Source organism: Desarmillaria tabescens, assembly GCF_030435595.1.
Source record: "Desarmillaria tabescens strain CCBAS 213 chromosome Unknown EV420scaffold_3, whole genome shotgun sequence".
In the NCBI taxonomy this organism is placed as follows: Eukaryota; Fungi; Basidiomycota; class Agaricomycetes; order Agaricales; family Physalacriaceae; genus Desarmillaria; species Desarmillaria tabescens.
The window spans coordinates 108,552-131,162 of record NW_026848302.1 but is presented as its reverse complement, the minus strand read 5'-3'; the positions used below and the strand labels follow the sequence as shown (position 1 = coordinate 131,162).

The 22,611-nt window shown below is 48.5% G+C and overlaps 4 protein-coding genes across 4 annotated transcripts; all 4 read left to right on the top strand.

Moving 5' to 3' along the window:
- Window positions 1-1,369: 1,369 nt before the first annotated feature.
- On the top strand, window positions 1,370-3,419 carry EV420DRAFT_1474181 (uncharacterized protein; the record flags this gene model as incomplete). Its single annotated transcript, XM_060469191.1, has 9 exons — window positions 1,370-1,442; window positions 1,496-1,534; window positions 1,585-1,866; window positions 1,921-2,339; window positions 2,399-2,678; window positions 2,738-2,813; window positions 2,864-3,203; window positions 3,255-3,305; window positions 3,363-3,419. The coding sequence occupies 9 exons, from the start codon at window positions 1,370-1,372 to the stop codon at window positions 3,417-3,419; spliced, it is 1,617 nt and encodes a 538-aa protein (XP_060337332.1).
- Window positions 3,420-8,912: 5,493 nt separating this feature from the next.
- EV420DRAFT_1474180 (uncharacterized protein) lies at window positions 8,913-9,410 on the top strand (the record flags this gene model as incomplete). Its single annotated transcript, XM_060469190.1, has 1 exon — window positions 8,913-9,410. The coding sequence occupies one exon, from the start codon at window positions 8,913-8,915 to the stop codon at window positions 9,408-9,410; it is 498 nt and encodes a 165-aa protein (XP_060337331.1).
- Window positions 9,411-9,699: 289 nt separating this feature from the next.
- Window positions 9,700-11,085, top strand: EV420DRAFT_645973 (uncharacterized protein). Its single transcript, XM_060482903.1, has 3 exons — window positions 9,700-10,280; window positions 10,333-10,918; window positions 10,979-11,085. Exons 1-3 carry the CDS (start codon window positions 9,919-9,921, stop codon window positions 10,979-10,981), a joined length of 951 nt encoding a protein of 316 aa, XP_060337330.1. The 5' UTR covers window positions 9,700-9,918; the 3' UTR covers window positions 10,982-11,085.
- Window positions 11,086-18,521: 7,436 nt separating this feature from the next.
- Window positions 18,522-21,105, top strand: EV420DRAFT_1505043 (uncharacterized protein). Its single transcript, XM_060471269.1, has 12 exons — window positions 18,522-18,596; window positions 18,658-18,998; window positions 19,054-19,214; window positions 19,268-19,349; window positions 19,405-19,685; window positions 19,734-20,018; window positions 20,070-20,243; window positions 20,304-20,400; window positions 20,464-20,601; window positions 20,665-20,684; window positions 20,737-20,837; window positions 20,885-21,105. Exons 2-12 carry the CDS (start codon window positions 18,817-18,819, stop codon window positions 21,017-21,019), a joined length of 1,656 nt encoding a protein of 551 aa, XP_060337329.1. The 5' UTR covers window positions 18,522-18,596; window positions 18,658-18,816; the 3' UTR covers window positions 21,020-21,105.
- Window positions 21,106-22,611: the final 1,506 nt, after the last annotated feature.

The window sequence follows — 22,611 nt, the reverse complement described above, 5'->3', positions numbered from 1 at the left end:
ATCAGGATCGATTTCCGCTGCATCAGTATGTACACTATTTTCTTTTACGTGGTAAGAGGGTTGCTCACATGAGTTCTAGGCGTCGCATTAAGTTCTTTCCTCATTTCAATAACCTTCCTTGGGCAATATGCAGAAATATCAAAAATATCAAAGTCATGCCGCTACCCTCATGAATCATGAATAAGGATCATTCGAATTTCGAATTATTTACAGCGTCCATGGCTAAATTAAACCTTTCTTCGTACTGCTTATTCTGCCTCACGCATCTTTTCGTCTCTCAGGAGCGGCATACCAAACTTTCTCAGTTCAATCTGCTGGAATTTGGAGCTCCTGCGCAGGCTAATCTTCGGGAAACTGGAGTTCCTTTCGAACCAGGGTCTCACAAAGTGTAGCGGATTAACTTTTGAATATGCTTTGTAGAGCAGTCCCTGGTCACCAGGGTCCGGGTTCTACAAACCATGACTCAACTGGGAGTTGGATCCGCATGGCACGGTGGGTAAGACTTTTTGCAAGAGCGCGGAAATGACCGCACAAACCAAAGATTTTAAAATCGCTCTTACTGCTACCCGGGGAATCCTCGTCGAGAAATTGCCTATTCACCGTCGTACCTCCCTGGACGCACTGGTTTCATGATTACAAGAGATTCAGTAATTATGAAGCCAGATTTTCTGCAGGTGCATGTCGTTTCGTACGAAGATTCTTCTGGCCCTCATCACAAACGGTATAGCTTCAATCATTGCAATCCCGGCCTATCGCAACTGAGGCACATATGCCATGCACGCCATGTTACCGTTTGTGACTTGCCGACCAACATCAACCACGCCCAGGAACGCCTCGCGCCGATGCCCCGACGATATAGCGATTATCAGATAATATTCGATTTACCCTGGAAGCCAGACTCTTTATCTTATCAAGATGGCTCACTCATCTGTCACATTCAGCACAATAAGAACCAATCCCGTAATCCTACACTAGAGTCCCATTACGCGGCGCTATCCTACAATACCGTCGTAAACACTGTGTGCCATTTCTTTATTTCTATCCCACATACAACTGATTTCGTATTCAGACTGGCGGTGAAAAGGATGATGCTTACCCGAGACCTGCTTAGTGTGACAAGGATTTTTTGCTGATCCGCCTCTTCGGTCTAAATTCATCAACTTCGTCTCACGATCGCACCACCCATAATTTGCGTAGCCGCTTGTGTTTCCGCTGAAAGCGCCTTGGTATGCGTGGCAACCATTTCCTCGTGGTTATATCGGGAGGCAGCGGAGGCTGACTGGTATAAAACTCGTGAATGAGACAGAAATGCGCCAGTCATTTGACTCCGCCTTCATCCAGTGTCTACTCCTCTTTTTTCGTGTTCGCCATGTCACTTTGGCGTGCTGTCTTGGTTTCCATCGCCGTGCTGCTGGGCACGGTCGTAGCCGACACGACATACGGTGTGGACCATGATTGCTCCTGCTGGTGCTTTAGCTCATGACGATACATACAGATGCCATTGTTGTTGGCGCCGGACCAGCTGGTATTATCGGTATGACTGCTCATGTTCCATCGCGCAATTGTTAACTAAGGTCTTGCCAGTTGCTGAGCGTCTGGCTGAAGCTGGAGAGAGCGTCTTGCTGATCGAGCGCGGCGGTACATCCTTGTATACGTCCGGTGGTGACCGTATCGAACCGTGGAACGACACCATCACTGTCTTCGATCTACCTGGGAATGGCTATCAGCTGTCCAAGTTAGATGACACTAGCTTCTTCTGCACTGATACTGCATCCACAGCTGGGTGCATCCTTGGTGGCGGCGGGATGGTCAACGCCATGATGTGGGTGCCTCCCAATTCGGTCGATTTCGAAAATTTCCCCGCTGGTGAGTTATACGCCTGTTGTGGACTTCACGTTTCATTGATTCGCGTCTGTTCAGGGTGGAACTGGGAGGACGTCTCTGCATCCGCTGACAAACTCTACGAACGCAATCCCGGCACTACGTGTCCTAGCGCCGACGGGCTGTACTACGACACCGCCGTCTGGGACCTAGCTTCGACCCTCCTCTCGAACAACGAATGGATACAGAGTGATGCTGTTGCCCACTGGCCCGATGACAAGACCAACATATACTCCCACCCGCCTTGGAACATCAAAGATTCGCAACGTGCAGGTCCTGTTATGACCTATCTCCCACTGGCAAAGGCTCTAGACAACTTTAAACTTAAACTCTCTACCTTGGTGACACGCATCGTCCGTTCCGGATCCACCATTACCGGTGTCGAGGTCGAAACCGACAATGGACGGGAAATCATTAACGTCAACGATGGTGGCAAGGTGATCCTTACTGCAGGAGCGGTACGTGGCTCTTTGACAATGCAACACACCAGTTTTTTTCTTATGATGACTTTTTCTAGCTGTCGACCCCTCGCATACTTTTCAACTCTGGTATCGGACCCTTTGATCAGATCTATGTGGTCCAAGCAGGATCTACGAATATCACGCTACCCGACGAGAGTGAATGGATCGATCTTCCCGTCGGGGAGGGAATTGAGGACCACATCATATTCTCAGTGACGGTTGACTCAGCCACTGAGTTTACTGTTTACAACTATACGCCCATCAACTCAATGGAAGTTAATGCGACTGACGCTGCTCTCTACAACGAACAAGGGTCCGGTATCCTTGCTCAATCTGGTGAGTGTCTATTACCGGTAGCTCATTCCACGTATTTATGTTTTCACCATCCTTGCCAGCCCAGCGCCTTGCCTTCTGGACCACCCTCGACGTCAATGGAGCTACGCGTTACATTCAAGGAACCGTCGGGCCAAAGTATTTACTCTCCTATCTATCGTGACTTTTCGTCTCATTGGCATCTACAGATCCGATAGTACTCTGAACTGGAAGATTTATCTGACGCACGGCCTCACATCGTCTGGAAGGCTCGGTATTTTGTCCAATGGAACGACAACGCTCTTGGATTCACCTTGGCTTACAACGGAAGATGACAAGACTTCTATCACAAGCTTCATGGAGACGTTCATTGGGTACTTTGATAATCAAACTGTGTTGTCCATTTCTGCGGACAGCGTCACAGCTGAAGGTTTGACTGAGACGTACACCACTGGGTCTCACTGGGCTGCCAGTTGTGCTATGGGAGAAAGCAACGATGGAAGTTCCGTGGTAGATACCGATACTAAGGTATGGGGGACAGATAATCTGGTGCGTAGTTTCTCATCTTCGATTGGTGCACTGTATGACTAGTTCTAACAGTTCATTGCTGATGCTTCCATTCATCCCGACCTTCCTATTGGCAACATCCAGGTGCGATATCGCTGCTATATGTAACCAGTAACTCACATGCTAAGTGATATCACTCAGGCTACCATCATGGTTGTCGCAGAGAAAGCTGCTGAGAAGATCCTTGCCTACAATTAATTTGCATGGGCCAGGCCACACCACTGATCGTTGAGAGGGCGATCATTTCCAGTTTTAGACCATCACAGCACTAACTACTAGTACTACGACCTTTCGGGGTTATTGTCGCTGGAATTAACAAGAATAGGACAAATAAGCGCCTCTTCCGTACTTCGGCTGTGTTATTTGACTATCAGAATCAGGACATCAGACCGCCTCAGCCCACGTTCGCCGCTAGTGTACGATGATCGTTGTCGTGGCTGTAATTCTAGGGCACTCGCAGTCATTCCACGGCAGCTACCCTCCGAACGAAGTCGCCTCAAAGATCCGCTGCCATTAGCCAAACCCCAATAATGTCAATGGAAACGTTCAGTCTTATGTGACTCCGGGTCGCATCGCCGTGTCATCCTACCTACCTCCCCATGGTATGTCATGCCAAGCGGCTTTCCGAAGTCGTGTCGCAGGCCTAGACACCTTTGTCAGGTAGTCTTCTGTCGACTAATGAATGGTAGTGGTCATTACGGTCCAAGTGTACCATAGTCGGACATATGTGTGGCAATCGGAACGTTGGTTCTGTTCTTGGTCATAACACCACCTCCGATTGAAACTCATGAACTGTAGAAACTTACCTGGCGTAGAGCGAGGCGGAGCAAAGGACAATTACGTTCACTCAAAATCCGTCGATGAAATCCGAAAAATGTGTACATTGGTATTAAAAAAAGCATAAAGACGCCGATATACATGCTAGAACGATGCTGGGGATGGAAAGAGGAACAGAGTATAACACAGGTCGCCCGATTAATTTTAGGTAGGTCATCGCCATCGTCGCAAATCATGAACACATTATTTCTGCCCGATGAATGCTCCAGTATAGGTATCGCCGCTCGCCTCAACATTCATGGCAGCTCACACATGGAGGGCCCATCTCACCTAAACCCGATAACTGTGTTACCAAACTATTATCCACACCAACGGAATATTTACTCACTGAATGACCTGCAACCAGGTTGGGACCGCTCAAGCATATGGAAATTCATACACAGGAGCGACAGGGTGATATCACCGTTGGCCTTGGCCTGCATAGCGATTTCAACCTCAAGGTTTGAGTCCGAACGAAAATTAAAAGCTTCGTTGGATGAAACGGCCCCCTTGGATTGGCCGACAGCCTGTCCACAGCCAGCAGAGAAGTCGGGAGAGGCGAACATGGAGGCGGTTCCCTGGGCAGACATGATGTGGATGCTAAGGAAAGCGCGGAGAAGTGGGGAGCTGTTATATATGCTTTGACACGCTCCCCATTTTTGGTTTGTGGGTACCAACGTTATTTTCTCACCACTCTGCTTTCCAATAACTCGGGTGCCTCGCGCAGTAACTTTAGCCAATTCTAGGCTTGAGACTGAAGTCAGAAGAAGTCTGAACTTCTCGGTACGTAACGGCCGCGGTTTACAATTTCATAAACACGGATTCAACCAAATATCATGACACGAACCTGTCTATGCAGTCTGACGAGGGAGGGAGGCTGGAATGTGGAAAGGCGACGCCTCTGAAAGAAAAGTCGGACGTTGTCGGCTGAATAAACGGGTCAGTATCACGGGAGTACGAGATTGTCGTGAGGACGACGTTCGCGAAAATCCCTATCCCGGGTGTCCCTGGCATCAAATGGAACACTCCCGCGGTGCGTTGTGCAATTTAATGCTCAGCTTTGCTCATCGTACTTATACTACTATCTCTGGAAGATGCATTATCGGTTGAAGAACAGGTGGACCTTCGGTCGAAGTGAAACTTGGAACTGATGTTTAATATGACAATGGTCCGAATAACATTATACGCGACGGTCGTGCCAATTTCTTCATTTATTGAAACGAAAGACGACAGCATGTGCCAGAAGGAACTACCCAGTTCTGAGTCCATTCCTTGTAGTCGGCAGACAGCTGACGACGAACAGCGGTCTCTCCACACCGTACAGAACGCTCTAGACATAAAGCGCCAAGAAGGAAAGAACAAAAGAACATCCAAGCAACGTCGATTTCCCGCTCGAAATGACGTTGCTAAGGAAATGGACAGTGATTACAGGGCCCAAAGCAGGCAGTCGTTTAGAAGTTGGCATTCGGAGGTATTGATTTAACCGTGGAGCCGGAAGGGGGAACAGTTCATGGCACGCGGCAAGGAACGGAGCTCTAGGCCAAGCGTGGCGTAACACGGGGAGCACGGACATCGTAGCAGTAAAAATAGAAGTCGGTCCAGATTCCATTATATGAATATCAATGCAATGGAGGCTGTAGAGCTGAAGAACAAGTGACAAAGCATTGAATGCAAGCGTCTAAGGGCCAAGATATGGAATGTATTGAGGTCCTATCATGACAAGTCACGTTCCAGGGTCTAAGAAACGAGCTGAGAACAGAACTCAGAGCAGAAAGGCAACAACGGTGGAAGAGTTTCAACAGAAACCACTTATCCCGTTGAAAGGCCCACCCTGACGGCGTTGGGCTGCAGTATCACTTTTCGGTAATTGGACCCGCTTATCTTGCCGACTGCTGACTGAGATTTTTCCCTCCGTACTAGAAGAAGCGCAAGACATATACTGAATGTGGCACTGTCTCCGAGTCGGGAGTAGTAGAGACCGAATGAGATCCCGCCTAAGTTTGCGGCCGTTAAGGTGAGTGATCGAAATGAATTCGATAATATAGCCAGAAGAGAGTGTCCCAAGATAGATTTCTACGTAACATGGCTGGGGGCAGATGGATTCACGATGCAGCGATGATTTGCAGGAGCAAGTGGCAAGTGGCTGTGCTTCCTGTTCTGTCGAATCGGCTCTCGGCCCGATCTATGCTTTTGCTCCCCCGCCTCATCGTGGCTGTAGACACCGGCGACTACAGACAGTCGCCACTACTTGTTACATTTAGCATCGAAGGAACACGTTGGTAGTTACTTTTTGGAAATTAAGTATTGTATTTCGACGCTAAGCTCTACTAGGCAACCAATATCGGTGCTGTCCGTAACCTCAGCTTATCGATTTTGTGAAGACACGGCTTTTTAGCATCTACAACAACTCTCCGGCAATCGCTTCCTAAGAGTAGACCTGTGGGGAAACTCTTGCTTTTGGCTACCCTTCGTCTCTTACGAGGTCAAGCACAGCTCGCACGTCATTGGATCTCCAGGCTGATTGAGGTCTTGTTCTACAGCGGTTTTCGACATCAGCGGCGCTTCAAGTGTTCAATAAGATTCTTAGAATATACCTCATAGAAATGAATTCATCGCAGCCGCGTTTTCACGATATTCCGCAATGGTTGACCCACGATGTCTGGAGGGAAGGAAATTCGCGCAGAAGAAACCAAATAGACAGATACTGCGGAGAACAAACGAAGAAGTCTCTTGATGAAGGCTTTCTGACAGGGCTGAGGAGAAGATGAGCTTGTTTCGTTTGGTTTGGCGTTGTTGAGAATGTTCACCTCCAATCGCAGACTTTGTTGTACGGTACAAGTAAGAGAATCCGAAGCATCTGATTATAAGTCGTGGTTAAACAGCGAAGACGAGAATCGAGGCCTACGTCCATGAAGTCATAGAACTCCAGAACTCCAGAGTTCCTGTCCGACATTCACGCATGCAGGGGGGGGAATACCCGGCCTACGTTCAACGTTCCGAAAGCATTGGTGCTGCGGCGATGTTAGTGATTCATAATTAGGACATACTCCGGTCAGAATGTGGATTTGCACTGACCAAGAGTTTCTTGAGGTATCCCAGAGCGGATAAGATGCAAGGAGATCTAGTGTCACGGGGAACACTTGCGTAGCTTCCTTCACCGAAGGTAATATTAAATAACCCGTATCCTGCACTCGGTAAGAACTGCTTTTCCCTTGGAAGACTCAGAGAACTGCTGACCAGCATATTATTAATAAGGGCCTCAATTCTGCCATGGACTGCGACAGCGTTCATCGAGAGACACGATTACATCTAACATAAAGGTCAAATCAAAATTTATTTTACACCTGGCATAGCACTACACCAAGATTCCGATTTTTCTTAACCGCTATACGGCAAACTCTAGAATCCCTTGACAGCCAGGCAGTCGAAATTTATACAAAATTTTTAAGAATGCCATTGGTAGTCGAAGTCCCTGCCAAGCCTGGGCTTCATGTCAATGGAGTTCGGAACCATCGTGATAGGGTGCTGAAGCAGTCAAGAAGCAGTAGGGTTCCTGGGTTTGTGACGGCAGCCGCAATGCGAAAGCGACGTTAGTTTTAGGCCGAGGGGCAAGCGGAGAAGAGCGCACAATCATATTTCCGTTGACCCTTCTGGGTATGAGCAATGCTTGAGGATTGACTCCAAAATAGCATAGCTTACAATTCCTATGAGATATCTCAAATATGCCGCATCAAGCAGTTTGAGTTGATTTTTAATGCGTGAGAGTACTTACCTCAAATATCACTGAGATGCTGAGATACCGGCTGCTAATTTGGTGCCGCCAGCACCCGTGCCAGGACCCCATGATGCACCGAGCTTGGGGCTAAGCAATGGCTCTTGCTAGATATCTCACTGTGCGACTGAAACGTGTGTTATTGCGTGCATGCATTCGATGAGCATGATGGTCTGGATTGTATACATCAGAAGATTACTCCTCCTGGCATGAATTCGTCTAGATCCTACGGCGAGCCGGAGCAGGTGAGTTGGTATGGAATATCGATCGATGAACTTGAAAGGGCTCACCATCACGTCCGAAACCAATAGAAAAGACATTCCTGCTAGCGACTCGGATATAAGCCTTTCAAGCGACTGTTTCTACACCCCTCTGTACAACAGGAAAGATTTCCAATGGCAGCGTGGCAAACCGCGTAGTGCTATTCGACTGGAAGACGACAGCCATGACTTATACGGATGTATATCTCAGCTAGAGGCCACCCAGAGCATTATCGTAGAGAAATAGGGCAATCACTGTCAATCTTAAAACAAGTAACGTCGTCGGAAGATGGATTGAACAACCGCTCACCATCGCGTTATCGAATGGTAGCAGAAAGCTTGCCATCTTGACTTAGTACCTCCTGTGGATTGAAGGTACGTAACAGGTGGCCATTAAGGTATGTGAGATCTGAAAATTCGAGGAGCGGTCGTTGTAGTCTTAGAATACGGAAGAAACTTGATAACGTGCTTTCAGTTCAGGTTGAATAAGTGAAGATTGACGAGCAAGAATAGATTGGCAGAATATGACGCGTTGACAAGAAGGAACGGCGCTGCGGCACGGGATTAACTCAGCGCGTAGGTAGGTAGTACTACACGGCACGGTCCACCGAGGGACGCCGGGCGTAGATAATACAGGATTGGTACACTAACACTCTAGTATAACAACCATGTACTTAATTATCTACTGATGCCTCCAACCGGACCACAGGCCGAGCTCGCGGTCAACTTGATGTTGCTGGGTAGAACCTAAGGTCCAGTCAGAGGCCTCAAGGGCTGCCACAACATGCAGCCCTTCAATGGGGTCGATACGTTGATAACCACTCTTCATCGCTTCATCGCGCAATGACGATGTCAGTTCGTTCAGGCACTGTCGGCAATATCTGGTGGAACTATACAGTTGCGCTGACTCCGCGCCGACCACTCGACAGAAAAATAAAAATTGCCAGGGAGGGGCCAGACATCGGGGACGACGCTTGTACGAAGGGTCGTCACGCAAAATCGCACGACATTTCATCCACGTCACAATGGAAGCAGGTATCAGCCCATAACGCACGCAAAGATCACGAAGGCAAAAACTCGCCACGCGGTAATCAGGCGATGAAATTTGAATCAACCCGCCGATTTCTCCCTTCAGAAATCACTGCAGAGAAGCGCAACGACCGTCAGACAAACTTTAGCAGACACAGAGAGGACGGAGTCCAAGTTGAGGAAGGGGCTGAGAGTCTGGAGAAAACTTGGCTGGTGCCAACGATGATGCATCTGATGGTCGATGGTGGATCCTTGCCCACCGCCGAGGCTCTCGTTGACAAGTCAACGTTCCGCAATTTTGAGGAACAGTGATCAAAATCGGTGCAGAGCACACGCAGTTGGAATATCACGAAGGTTGGAACCTTCGAGGGGCAATCAGGCAGGAAATCAGCCTGTAGTCGAATTTTTAACATAAATCACGAAGGATGGAACCTTCGAGCAATTAGGCAGCGTATCAGCCTGTAATCGATCCTTTTTCAATTTCACTGCAGAGCAGTACGGTAGCACGTAGGTACAGAGTAACAGAATTAGAGAGAAGAGTAGTCGAGATAGACAGGGAGTAGAGTGTCATACGGGCGTAAGTGGAGAAGAGCGCACGGCATTTTCCGGGCTTCGGATTATAACCACTAACACTACCACCACCTCGAATTTTATTGCTCGCCTTACCTGCTTGGGCTCCCTTGCCTTATCTGACGCAGAAAACAGCAGTAAAGGCAACTGTATTATCGGCATCCAATCGTCACAGCATTGCCATCAGGTTACCTCTGCGACTTAACCGCCCGCACAGCAATGAACCCGGGACGCTCTCTCACCTTCTCCAATGAAGTCGTCGCAGTCAAAGTCATCTCGCGAAATATATACTCGGCTGCTACTGCAGAAAGAACACGGATATCCTCTGTGGATCCCAGAACCCGATGGACGTTTACCGGAGGCGTATCGATGCAAAGGCGTCGGGGTTGGTGATGTTGGTATTCTGCGGAACGACGGAGGCTTTGACTATCTGTTTAATGTCTGCAAATCTGCGGATGACCCAATCAATCAAGGTCGCGTTCCCAAGGGATTTGAGCCCATCATCTGTGGTGATATACGGGAGATCGAGACGATGCATAAACGGGGCTGTGATATCTGTAGCGCCAGCGTGTCCAAGATAGAGATAAGTATGGGTGGTGCGGCAGAATCTCCGTGCGTCTCTTTGCCTCGTATCCGACCTCAAAAATTAATCGTTTTCTTCCAGATTCCTTTTTGGTGGCGGTGGAGGATTCGAGTTCAAATGTTCACGAGAAAAAGGGGCCATTCTTGTACTTCCCGACGGTGGAGGACGCTACGACGCCCTCAATATATCCCAGTTCCGCAGCTATGCTGCTCAACATGCCCATGCATGGTACCAGTTTGCGAACATCACTTGCGGCAGAGAAGCCCTCAATGGATCACTGTATCTCGTTACGGGCTGTGATAAAGCATGCTCATGGGGGGCGGCCTCGTTCTTCAACCCTGCCGACACACGTTCGTTCTCGCTCAAATTCCTTGTTGGTGGAGTAGCGGAGGGAAACATTAAACTGGGTTATTCGTGGAAGGGTACTTCGTCAGCGGACGTCAGGGCATATCCTGATGGTAAACCCACGTGCCTCGTTAGCTCACTTTGCCCCAATCAATGCGTTTTTCTGCGCGGATTTGGCATCTCAATCCGTACAAGCGCATTTGCCCGGTGGGTGTTTGGACCCACGGCGGTATCGCAAATCTCTGGGACATCCAAAGATCGAATACCATGTTTCGATAGTAGCATGCCGTACTTCAGTTCGAATTTAGAGCGTAAGCGTAGAGTGAGTCTCATCTCATTTCCAATAAAGTATTTATCATGATCGACCTACTCAGGCATGGAGTGATTCCTTGCCCCTGTACTCAGAAAACTCCCTCCCCAACCCTCGCAAGCGCCACAAGAGGGAAGATCCACTCAGCGAACCTGTGCCAGTGACAGTGTCACCACCTCCACCTGTGCCACGTGTCCTTCCGCCGAATCATTATGCTAGCAGTCCTCCGATTTTTCCTGGATGGGGTGCAGATTATCATGACGAACAGCGCCGCCTTGACAAGATGAGGACCAGTAATAATGCACCCTCTCAGGAGCCACCGACTGTTCAAGGTTCAGCACACTGGCCTCCCAACAATGACGATACTTATAATGCGCCCACTCTTCCGTCAACAGACCTGTATGCCGATTACAGTAACCCTCTTAGCGGGAGTGCTATCACGCAGGCGGCAAACGAAGACATGCATGTAGTCGCTCCCAGCGCAGGTCCAGAAAATGAAGACCTTGAGGTTGTGCTCGCCAAGCTTGAACGCGAGCTCAAAGTAAGATAGCTCATGATCCCGTTCCACTTCTATGTCCTTAATCATGTTTACTCAACCGTATTATAGGATGACGCCAGTGTAACATCATCCATTCTTGAGAGCAAACCAAGCTCATATGGGGGAGGGGAAGATAGCGCATTTAGTGATGCATTTACTGTCCCTACGTGGGCCCCGGCTTTACCTCTCGCTATCAATAAAAACGATATAACTACAGAAGGGAGTGCTCATAATTCTCTGCAGTACGAGAGTTTGTCTCTTGTAAGGGCATCTTGATACTTCATTGTTCGCGCTGAAGCATAGATCATAGCCTGAGTCAATCCCTATGAAGAGGGGAAGAGGAAGGCCTGTTAGACATAGTAGTAGTAGTACAAGACGCACACGGACACGTATTTGATATTTCTTGCCTTTTTCGTTTTGCGATGCACAGCCTCACATCTCAGCTTTTACCAACACGCTGAGATGTGAGTACCTCTACGTATATCCATACTATTAGTTTACTTACCATCTTGCAGTAACGTTCCGTTACATTATCCAGGTATATAATATACAAGCTTTTACCAACACGCTGAGATTAACGTTCCGTTACATTATCCAGTGTTGCTCACTTTCTCTCGAGCCTACTTTCCGTTACCACGTCCGAGCGCCGACCTCGTAACTCCAACAGGTTATGGGCCCCGCTACCAGCATGTCAACGACAACTGCCATAAAGCTAGTCAGCACAACAAAGCTCGCAGATGATGGATCAAACTGGGTAGCGTTTGAAGAAAAACTCACCAACAAGTTTCTGGACAAGGGTCTAGGCCGACACCTACGAGGAACTGCTCGTGTACCCCCTCACCCAGTTGAGCACAAAGGAAAATTTTACCGGTCAACTGACACCACATTTTCGCACCCCCTCTCGGATGATGACCTGGAGAAGCTGGAGGATAAGCTCGAAGAGTATGAGCAGAAAGAGGCAAAGATGCGCACCATCATTTATGAATCCATCTCCGACTCTACCTTCAATGAGATCAAGGGCGAAGCAACAGCTGCTCTCGTCTGGAAAAAGCTCATCGCTGTCATGACTGGCAAGGGCGATCTCGTACGCGAACACCTCCTTACCCGACTCAGCAACATGTCCTGCCCTGATGAAGGCAACATGCGAGAACACCTTGGCGAGATGAAGATCCTCCGTGAACGTATTGAGGGCATGGGCCTGAAAATCGAGGACAATCAGTACACCTCAATGATCCAAAAATCACTCCCACCTTCATATGACCACATCCGCCGCACCCTCTCCGCTGCCAGCAAATTCACTCAAAAGCCCCTCACGTCGGACATCCTTGTTGCAGCACTGCAAGAAGAATGGGATGAAGAAGTAGCATCAAAGGCCACAGCTGAGAATGTGGCGATGTCTGCACAACGACAGAACAAGGGGAAAGGTCAGGGCTCCGGGGGAAAGTCGAAGAAAAAACCAGACAGATCCCACCTTAAATGCACAAACCCGGCATGTGGAAGAACCGGCCATCTCATTGCAGACTGTTGGAGCGAGGGTGGTGGAAAGGAAGGTCAGGGCCCAGCTTCGAAAAAGAACAAGGCTAAAGGAAAAGGGAAGGCGAAGGAGTCAGCATCAGCAGCCATTGACGAAAGTGACGATGAGCACGTTATTGCGGTCGTAGCTGATGACAACGATGACCTAAATGTGGCCTTAATGTGCACATCGGACTACAAGGCCGAGGGCGATGCTCACGTAGCGAGGGGAGAAGAAGTTACAGCAATAGCTGATTGCGGAGCTTCGAAAACATACTCACCCGAACGCTGGAGATTCAAAAATTACTCCAACATTGACCCGAAGCCCATCAAAGCCGCAAATGGAGAAGTCTTCTATGCAGTAGGTAAAGGGGACCTTCAATTACCATTACCTATGGGTGAAGGTCAGAAGCCCACCATTGCGAGATTTCGGAATGCGTACCATGCACCGAAAATGGCATACACCCTCATATCCCTATCACACGTCAGCCGCGCCGGATTTCCCATCCACATTGAACCCACTGACCGTACCATGTATATCCGGACACCACGACCCAACGCTAAGATCATAGCCAAGATCCCCGAAGCTGGAGGCTTATACATCATCTCAACCCCAGGTACACGCCAGACCACGGGAGCAAAACCAGATGTCGCTATGGCGGCAGGTAAGCTCAAGGTGAACATCACTGAGCTACACAATATCTGTGCTCACCGAAGCCATGCCACCCTCCGCCGCATGTATATTGATGGCCATATCGAGGGAATCGAGCTTGATCTGGACTCCAAACCGGAATTTTGCGAGACCTGTGTGAAGGCCAAAGCGAAACGCAAACCATTCCCCAAGCAGGGCCAATATGAGTACGTCGAGAACACCGGCGACAAGGTCGTTGGAGACTTGATGGGCCCGATGTCTGTCGTATCACTTGGAGGAGCACGCTATGCCTGCACATACCGTGACCTACACACTCACGAGTCAAAATCCGAGTACCTATCAAAGAAATCGGGTACCTTTGGATCGTACAAGCGCTATGAAATCTGGATCAAGGTCCAGCGAGGTGTCGAAGTCATAAAGATTCTGGGTACGGATCGAGGGGGAGAATTCCTAAGCGAAGAGTTCACTCAGCACCTCAAATCAAAGGGAACAGAGCGTCACCTTACTGTACATGATTCCCCGCAGTCAAATGGAATTGCCGAACGTTCCAATGGGTATCTGATGGACACGACGAGAGCATTCCTAATCAGTTCAGGATTACCAAAAATATCTATGGGCTGAAGCTCACCGGCATGCTGAATGGGTCTACAACCGCACCCCAACGAAAGCAATACCATCAGGGAAAACCCCGTTTGAGATGGCAACCGGCAGAAAGCCCAACATCTCCGGCCTTCGTCCATGGGGATGTCGTTGCTGGGTTCGAGTAAAGGCACCGGAAAAGCTGGGGGAACATGCTATAGAGGCTCGCTTTGTGGGAATTGATACTGAAGCCAAAGGCTGGAGGATTTACTGGCCCGAAAAGCGAAGGGTCACCATTGAACGTGATGTTTACTTCAACAAGGAAGACCTGACTCCAGAACCGTTCGTCGTCGAGGGGGAGGATGAAGATATCGACTCTCCTCAGGCTCCAAAGTCATCTACAGTCCCTCAGCCTACTGAAAATCAACCAGACGAACCAGAAAATCCCACAGAAACTCACCTAGAACGTCCGGAATCTCCACTCACAGACATAGAGTCTGATCCTACCCCTCAGCCAAGCCGACCCAAGCGATCTGCAGCTCCAAAACCAGGCCAGCTCACACTCCCAGACCTACGCAAACGCCCCACCACTGCTGGAATAGCAGCAATCGTGCCCGAAGATGAGTCCGACTCAGATGATGATGAAGAGCCATTGGGCTCCTTGCCGGTAGACTATGCCATGATAGCAGATGTCGAACCAGTGACTATGAAAGAGGCACTGAGCGGTCCTGATGAAGGGGAATGGCGTGAGTCGATGCTTGCAGAAGTGAGGCAGTGTGAGAAGAAGAAGGCATGGAAGGTAATGAAAAGAGAAGACGTTCCCACGAATGCAAACATCGTGGACACGAGGTTCGTTTACCGGGTCAAACGGAATGAGATTGGCGAGCCCGAAAAGGCCAAGTCGCGTTTCGTAGCAAAAGGGTTCACTCAAATTCAAGGTGTCGACTACTTTGACACTTATGCCCCAGTTGTCCGCCTCCCTACTCTCCGCATCCTACTGTCCATGGCTGCCTCTCGCGATGCAACAATTGATCAAGCGGATATCAAAAACGCATACCTGCATGCCAATATCACAGAGGAAATTTACATCAAGTTCCCGAACAGATATGAAGAATTCTTCGAAATTCCAGAACACCTCAAGGGCCAGAACGTCTGCGCCAAGCTACTCAAGTGTCTATATGGCACGAAACAAGCAGGTCGAGGCTGGTACCAGACCCTAAAGTCAACAATGATCTCTCTCGGGTTCACAGTCAGCAACGCAGATGAGGCCGTCTTCTATCGGATCGAGTCAGCGACCAAATATGCCATCGTCGCAGTTGCTACAGATGACTTTACCATCATAGCGAACTCCCAAGAGGAGTCAGACCGATTCAAACGAGAAATTGGCTCTCATTTTGAACTAGTCGATCTCGGGCCTATTCACTGGCTGCTGGGTATGCACATCACTCGGGACTGGAAGAAACACACCATCAGTATTGGGCAACCTGCATACATTGACCAGATTGCGAAACGATTTGGCGTTGAGGAAATGGCCCCATTTGCGACGCCGATGGAAGCAAATCTCGATTTGAACCTAAACTCACCTTCTATATCCACGGAACCAGTTACACCACGCGAGAAGGCACTCTACCGTGAGCTCCTGGGCTCCCTCATGTATGTCGCAGTCGGATCTCGTCCTGAAATCAGTTATTCGGTCTCAGCGCTTTCACAATTTGTGGAGGAACCGCGTTCAACTCACCTGAAGGCCGGATTTCGAGTCCTTCGCTATCTCAAGGGTACACGCGACCAACGGCTCGTAATTGGTGGCCCTGATATCAACCCTAAGGGCTATCACGATGCAGCATATGCTAACCAGCCCGGGCGGAAATCTATGTCCGGATTCGTGCTATTCATGGGTCAGGGTGCTGTCATGTGGACATCAAGGAAACAGCCAATCGTTACCGTCTCCACTGGTGAATCGGAATACGTCGGGCTGACGCCAGCATCAAAGAACATGATCTGGCTGCACAAGCTCCTTTCCGAGCTCTCCACCTTCATCGCAAACCCTTCAATCTATCCATCAAACCCCACTGTTCTCTATTCTGACAGTCAAAATGCCCTCTCTATTGCCAAGGATTCAGTATTCCATGAACGTACAAAGCATATTGGAATCCGTTACCATTTCATCCGGCAAACCGTTGAGCAAGGCCACATTGAGTTGCAGTACTGCCCAACTGACGAGATGATTGCCGACGTCCTCACGAAACCATTGGCTCGCCCAAAGTTCAAAAAGTTTACGGAAGCACTGGGCGTTGTGTGAACGAGCCGCGTACGTCTCGAGGGGGAGTGTTAGACATAGTAGTAGTAGTACAAGACGCACACGGACACGTATTTGATATTTCTTGCCTTTTTCGTTTTGCGATGCACAGCCTCACATCTCAGCTTTTACCAACACGCTGAGATGTGAGTACCTCTACGTATATCCATACTATTAGTTTACTTACCATCTTGCAGTAACGTTCCGTTACATTATCCAGGTATATAATATACAAGCTTTTACCAACACGCTGAGATTAACGTTCCGTTACATTATCCAGTGTTGCTCACTTTCTCTCGAGCCTACTTTCCGTTACCACGTCCGAGCGCCGACCTCGTAACTCCAACAAGGCCGAAAGGTTCTAAGAATTGGAACCAAGGAGGAAGTCTTCTTGTAAGAGCATCCTGATACTTCATTGTTCGTGCTGAAGCATAGACCATAGGATTCTTCATTCCCACCACCACCTCCGCTCGACGATGAAATCCCTTTACCAATCAAACCGGTATGCTGTCATCTCTCTTTTGTCGATCGTACATCTCACTACTCTCGTGTTGTAGCCAGCGAAGAAGTTAAGAGGAAGGACGATGGGTCTGAAATGGAGTCAAATAGGGAGTCCTTCTCACTATTCTTCCATTCACATCAGCTCATTTGTTTCTTTATGCCAATTAGCAGCAACGTATTCCTGAGTTAGGACAAAAGCGGGATACCAACGTCGAGGTAGGTTCTTTTGTGTTCATGAAAATAATGGTATTCATCGACAAGAAACTGCAGAAAAACGCAGGTGTTTGTACTCATTGCAATTGCATTTTTATTGAAGATGTGTATAGGTGGTACCTCGTGAGGACCAGGAAATGATACCTAAACTTCCGGGATCGCCCCTTCTAAATGACATCGCATTTGACCCAGATTTGAAATGGGAAGAATACAGCGGTGACTTGACAAAACTCACAGGGGACAACACTACGTTATCATCCTACGGTTTTGTAAGCTCCTTGCCCTTGATACGACAGCCATCTCTGATTCTAGTCTGCGTAAAGGTACTGCTGCCCCACTATATGCAAGTACTATTGACACCCATGATGGTCCAATGGACCTTCCGCGCTCTGGCCTTGAGAACGATGATGCTGGTAATGTCAGGAGGCCATCGCTGTATCAACGATCAGGCCTAATTCAAGGACAGGATGACACCTTCCCCCTCGCTCAAAGTTCTTCAGACCTTGCGGATCTCATGGAAAAAGCTAGATCCTTCCAGCCGCAGGTAGCTTCCTAACTGCAGGTAGCTTCTCTCTGGGTACTCATCGTTAATGATTGCAGACCGAACTTCTCAACCCGTGCGCAAAGATCAACGAGTTTATCCTAGAGACGGTTCGCATTGACCCTACTTGCACGTAGTACACATCTCATGCTCACATCTCACCTACAGCATCCGCATGTTAACGTAGCAATCACGCATTCCTGCGAATGGTTGTCGGCGTTGAGCCAGGTGAGTGTCCTGGCCCAATCTCTTCAGATTAAAAGCTCATTCAAGGCAGGGCGATGACTCCGATGTCCTTTTGCGGGTTCTATCTGATTATAAGGTTATCGTCCACGATGGTGCGTATCTTGTCTGTCTATGTTGGGATAATGGAAAACTGAAGAGAGGGTACTACAGGAGTAGCTATGCTTGAAGTGCGGTAGATAGGCTGGCGGTGACATGTCTGGACGTAGACTATCCGCACTAGTAGCTTTCTCTTATTCCGATATCCATTTGTTATTATTGATTTTTCTCATTCGTTAACTGCTTCCACGGAATGTCATCAGATGGCTGGGGTATTCATGCATGCTGATGGAAATATCGCTGCCGCGAAACGGTGTAGGATAGATTGCCGATCGAGCGCCGATGATTGTACGCATGGTGAAGCGCACACAGAAAGAAATGTCAGTTGATTCGGTTCTGTTAGATAGTAAGGTGTCAGTGCCTGTAGTACGTACTCATGTGGGCCCTCACCATCTCTCTTCACGCCAGCTACATCTAACCATTGTTATAGACTACATCAGATCTTGAAGCCCTACCTCCAATAGTCCCCTGCTGCAGTGTTTTCTTTGCCAGTTGTATGTCCGATGATTATGTTGGGTATGTAAGATGCGTCTCCGGAAATCAGGGAATCCTCGTTAACAGCCCCATTAATCTTCAGCTCTATTCAAAAATAGGCGCTGGGCGTGGGAGTGACCTTACTCGGTCTCTAGATTATTGAAAGGTCGGGAAAGACATGCGTGCGGGGCGGGACCCAGAATTAGGCACTACTATATAGTGTGGATATCGATGAGTCCCCCTTCTTCTCCTTGTAGTCATCATGACTTTACAGGCCATCTTAGCTGCAGTCTTAACTCTTTACTGCGCTGGATTGTTATTCTGGCAGATTCTCAGGCATAGCCTACTACGAAAGCAGACGTGTGTACTCGACCTCCAACACCTAGGATCATCCAGAAACGGGGACCAGAAGATCCATGGCACAGCGGTCATCTGTGGCGGCAGGTGAGTCTGGCTCTCACCATCACTACCTATTTAATACTAACAAATTGTGTGAAAGTCTTGCTGGTCTATTCGCAGCCAGGGTATGCCACGATCACTTCGACGAGGTTGTTATCGTAGAACCGGAAGCATGGGCAGACGATCCAGATTCTAGGCGCCAGGATGCATGGAGACAAGCAAAGCATCGATCTCGTATCATGCAATACAAGTCTTTGCAAGGTTGTCTCGAGAGTTATTTGACCCGTTTCGAGAGACTGACTAGCCACGATCAGGGCCCATTCAACCATTCGCTTTTATGGCTTTAGATAACCTTTTCCCTAACCTTGCGAAAGAATGCGAGGCATCTGATATAACGTATGCCCGAACGATTTAGCTTCTCTTTTCTGATATTCAGCAATCGGTTTTCTAGCGTTAGAACTTCTGATTACCGGAGTTCGACGTGGGGGCGATGGCCAAAGAAACCGTATCATCAGTATAATGGGACACTTCCTGATACAATAATTGCCGGTCGCCCTGGGTTAGAGACGCTTATACGTCGCTTGGTTCTTGGAACTCTTTACAAGAATATCCAGCAACTTGTTGGTACCGTGACCGGTGTCTCTTGCGACACTTCCGACTCTGCGCGTCTCGATCGCGTGATTATTCGAACCTCAGTAGGCTCCCGTGAAATCAAAGCGGCACTGGTCGTCGGTATGTAAACCAAAGTGTAGCCGCCAGGACCTAATTACAAGAACCTAGATTGCACCGGTCCTGCATCTGCGGGCTTAAAATGGTTGAAGCGCCAGGGATATGGCCAGTCAGGCACTTATCCTTGCGGTAAACTTCCTCTTGAGAAGCTCAGGATCACTTACAACCAGAAGATCACCTATTCGACGTTTGAATTTTATGTCCCGCCTGAACTCGGTAACAGACTCCCCGGCCTTCCTGCACCATACGAAAAATGCGGTCTGATATATCTCTGTATCACTGATCCTACCCTAGACTGTCGGTGCATACATATCCAGCGCACCGATGGAAATTACAGTACGCTTGTTCCCCGCTACATGTGGCTGACTGTTCACGTTCCCCTTATAGTACAACTCTGCTGTGTTATCTTCGGCCAGATCGAGCATCCTCGAACTCTCGAGGAGATCAAAATGTATGCACAATCAATGGTCACCTGGGAACCTATACCCTCATCAGTATTCGAACTGCTCGATATACTGGAAGAAGTCGAAGACACCATGACTTGTAGTCATCTTCCTTTTTGTAAGAGAACTTTTTTGTTAAAATCTCGCTATATCCGAGTTCTTATGGGCTGTTTTCAAGCTGGAGCGAGTTATATAAGATATGACAAAGCCGTCAACCTACCGGCAAATTGGATAGCTACCGGAGATAGTGTCATGAAGCTTAATCCTCTTTACGGGTGCGTTTTCCCGTCAACCTTGTAGGGTTGTCAACTTGTGTTGCGACTTTACCCTGCATTCAGGCAAGGAGTCGTAAAGGCACTCATGGATGCAATTTGCCTCAACACACTCCTACACAAGCATCGTATGACTAGTTTCGTCCCAAAAGACTTTTCAACCGAGTTCTTCGAGATGCAGAAGAACAAGATTTCACGTCTCTGGTCAGTCGCTTGCTCCTTGATACTCCCAGTGCCCATTTTGCTGAGGCTTGTCATTGGCATCAGGAATGCAAACAAAAACCGGGGTATAAATTGTCCCACTTTCATTCAGAAATCAAACTGATTTTGTGAGTATAGATTATAGTTATCAGTCCACTGTTCCTGTACCTGGGGAAACGTTATCTGATGGATGGTTTTCACGATGGTATACGAGGCAGATTATCATGCTATCATTTGATGTGGGTTTATTCCATGCTTTCGTAGGAGAAGTCTGATTTCTTCCCAGGACTTGCAAGTAGGATCTGCATTGTGGAATGCCAGTATGATGCTTGCGCCTCCAATCGACACTTTGGAGCCAGGGATTGTTTTGAAGGTTGTCTGGCATGCCTTGAAGAGGTGGGTAGCGAGGTTCCTATTATAAAGACGCCTTGTAGAGTACAGGGATTTAATGTGTGAGCTAACACAATGGCACAGAGTATCAAAGAACTTCAGTATCTATTCTATAACACGTCTCAATCTTTCTGTTATGAGGCAGGTTTTTGCCAGGATCGTTTACCGTTCACAGCGGGACCTTCTCTCTTCATACCTCAAAAAATCCGCCGAGAACTGCATCTGAAAAACATGGCTCGCTTCTCATAACAATCGGCCCATCGTTCCCCTCAAACTACTTATCAAATCTCCGAAGATCCCGCCATCCCCTTCTCCCACACCTTTTCCTTATCCTCATTGGCAAACACCGCGTCAAAATTGGTTCCCCGTTCCGCTAACCTCGTGTCGCTCGTATTGGATGTGATACCCTTGACTATGAACCGGAGAAAGCCAGAAAAGTGGACTGATACTACGTTGCGGAGCGTCATCGTTCCAGCGGGGATGAGTGTAGATAGGAAGAATGTCTTTCGTGTCTTTCGTCCAGATACGCCGCAATAGCAGCAGATTCTGATACGACGCATCCTGTTGCATGGTCCTGGATGTACAAAGTGAACAGGTTCAAAGGTATTTTGTTCAAGTTGTGTAGACTCTACAGAAACGCGGTCATTTATATGCTCGGTGAGATCGTCAACACGTATGGGAGAATTCTTACTTCTTACTAAGGTGTCTGATTCATTTTCCGGGGTTTCATGGAATTATTCAGACCTCCGTAATGTCACCCGAGCGGAGACGATGGAGCCAACTACGTACTTAGTACATCACCGCTTCCACGCAATACGCTTGAAGCACAGTTTATTACAATAGATGAATATCTCTGATAGGTATTCGGAGTAGACCATAGAGAAACGCTTGAGGCAAGGCGGTTAATGACAGTGGCAGTAACGTACATTATATCAGGAAGGAATCGCGTGTTTCGATGTTCAGCCGTTCATAACTTGCGAGGCAGTTCTTTAAGTCTACATAACACTCTCAACTTTGGCTTTTGGCAACGAAAGAAGATACACTTGGAAAGCCTGAAGCAGCGCGGGGAACCGTCGTAACCTGGCGAGCTGGCTTTATAGATATTCGCGGTACTCGTTAACGTAGATGAAGTCCGTCGTCGCAAAGATGTGGCAGTGCTCGCGGCCCGACCACCCTGAGTTCCCACGCATAGTTTCCCTCAGACGTGCCGGTACCAACCAACACCAACACCTTGCAAACGAGTTCCGCGAGTATCCCATAAAGCCATCTAAAGCCTTCAATTGAACGCCGAAGCAACGTTCAATTTCAGAGTAGTGGTGCTGGCTTTTCCCAGATTGCACCCCTCAACGCGATATCACGCTGCACGGCGGAGTCGCTATATACCGCCTATTAGGATAAGAGGCGTGTTGTCCATAGGGTCGAGGTTCCACCGCTTTTAGGAGAGGTGGTTTCTGGGGTATTCGAAGAATTGAGGTCACTGGATATACCCAGAGGCGTGCGTCAGTTATCTTTTCGTCTAGACCGCGCAGCTCACGACACGACTTTATTCCAGATTTGCGCTTACAAGAGGCACCATGCTGCAGACATACTAGTACGACCGATGACGTCACGACCAACACCTAA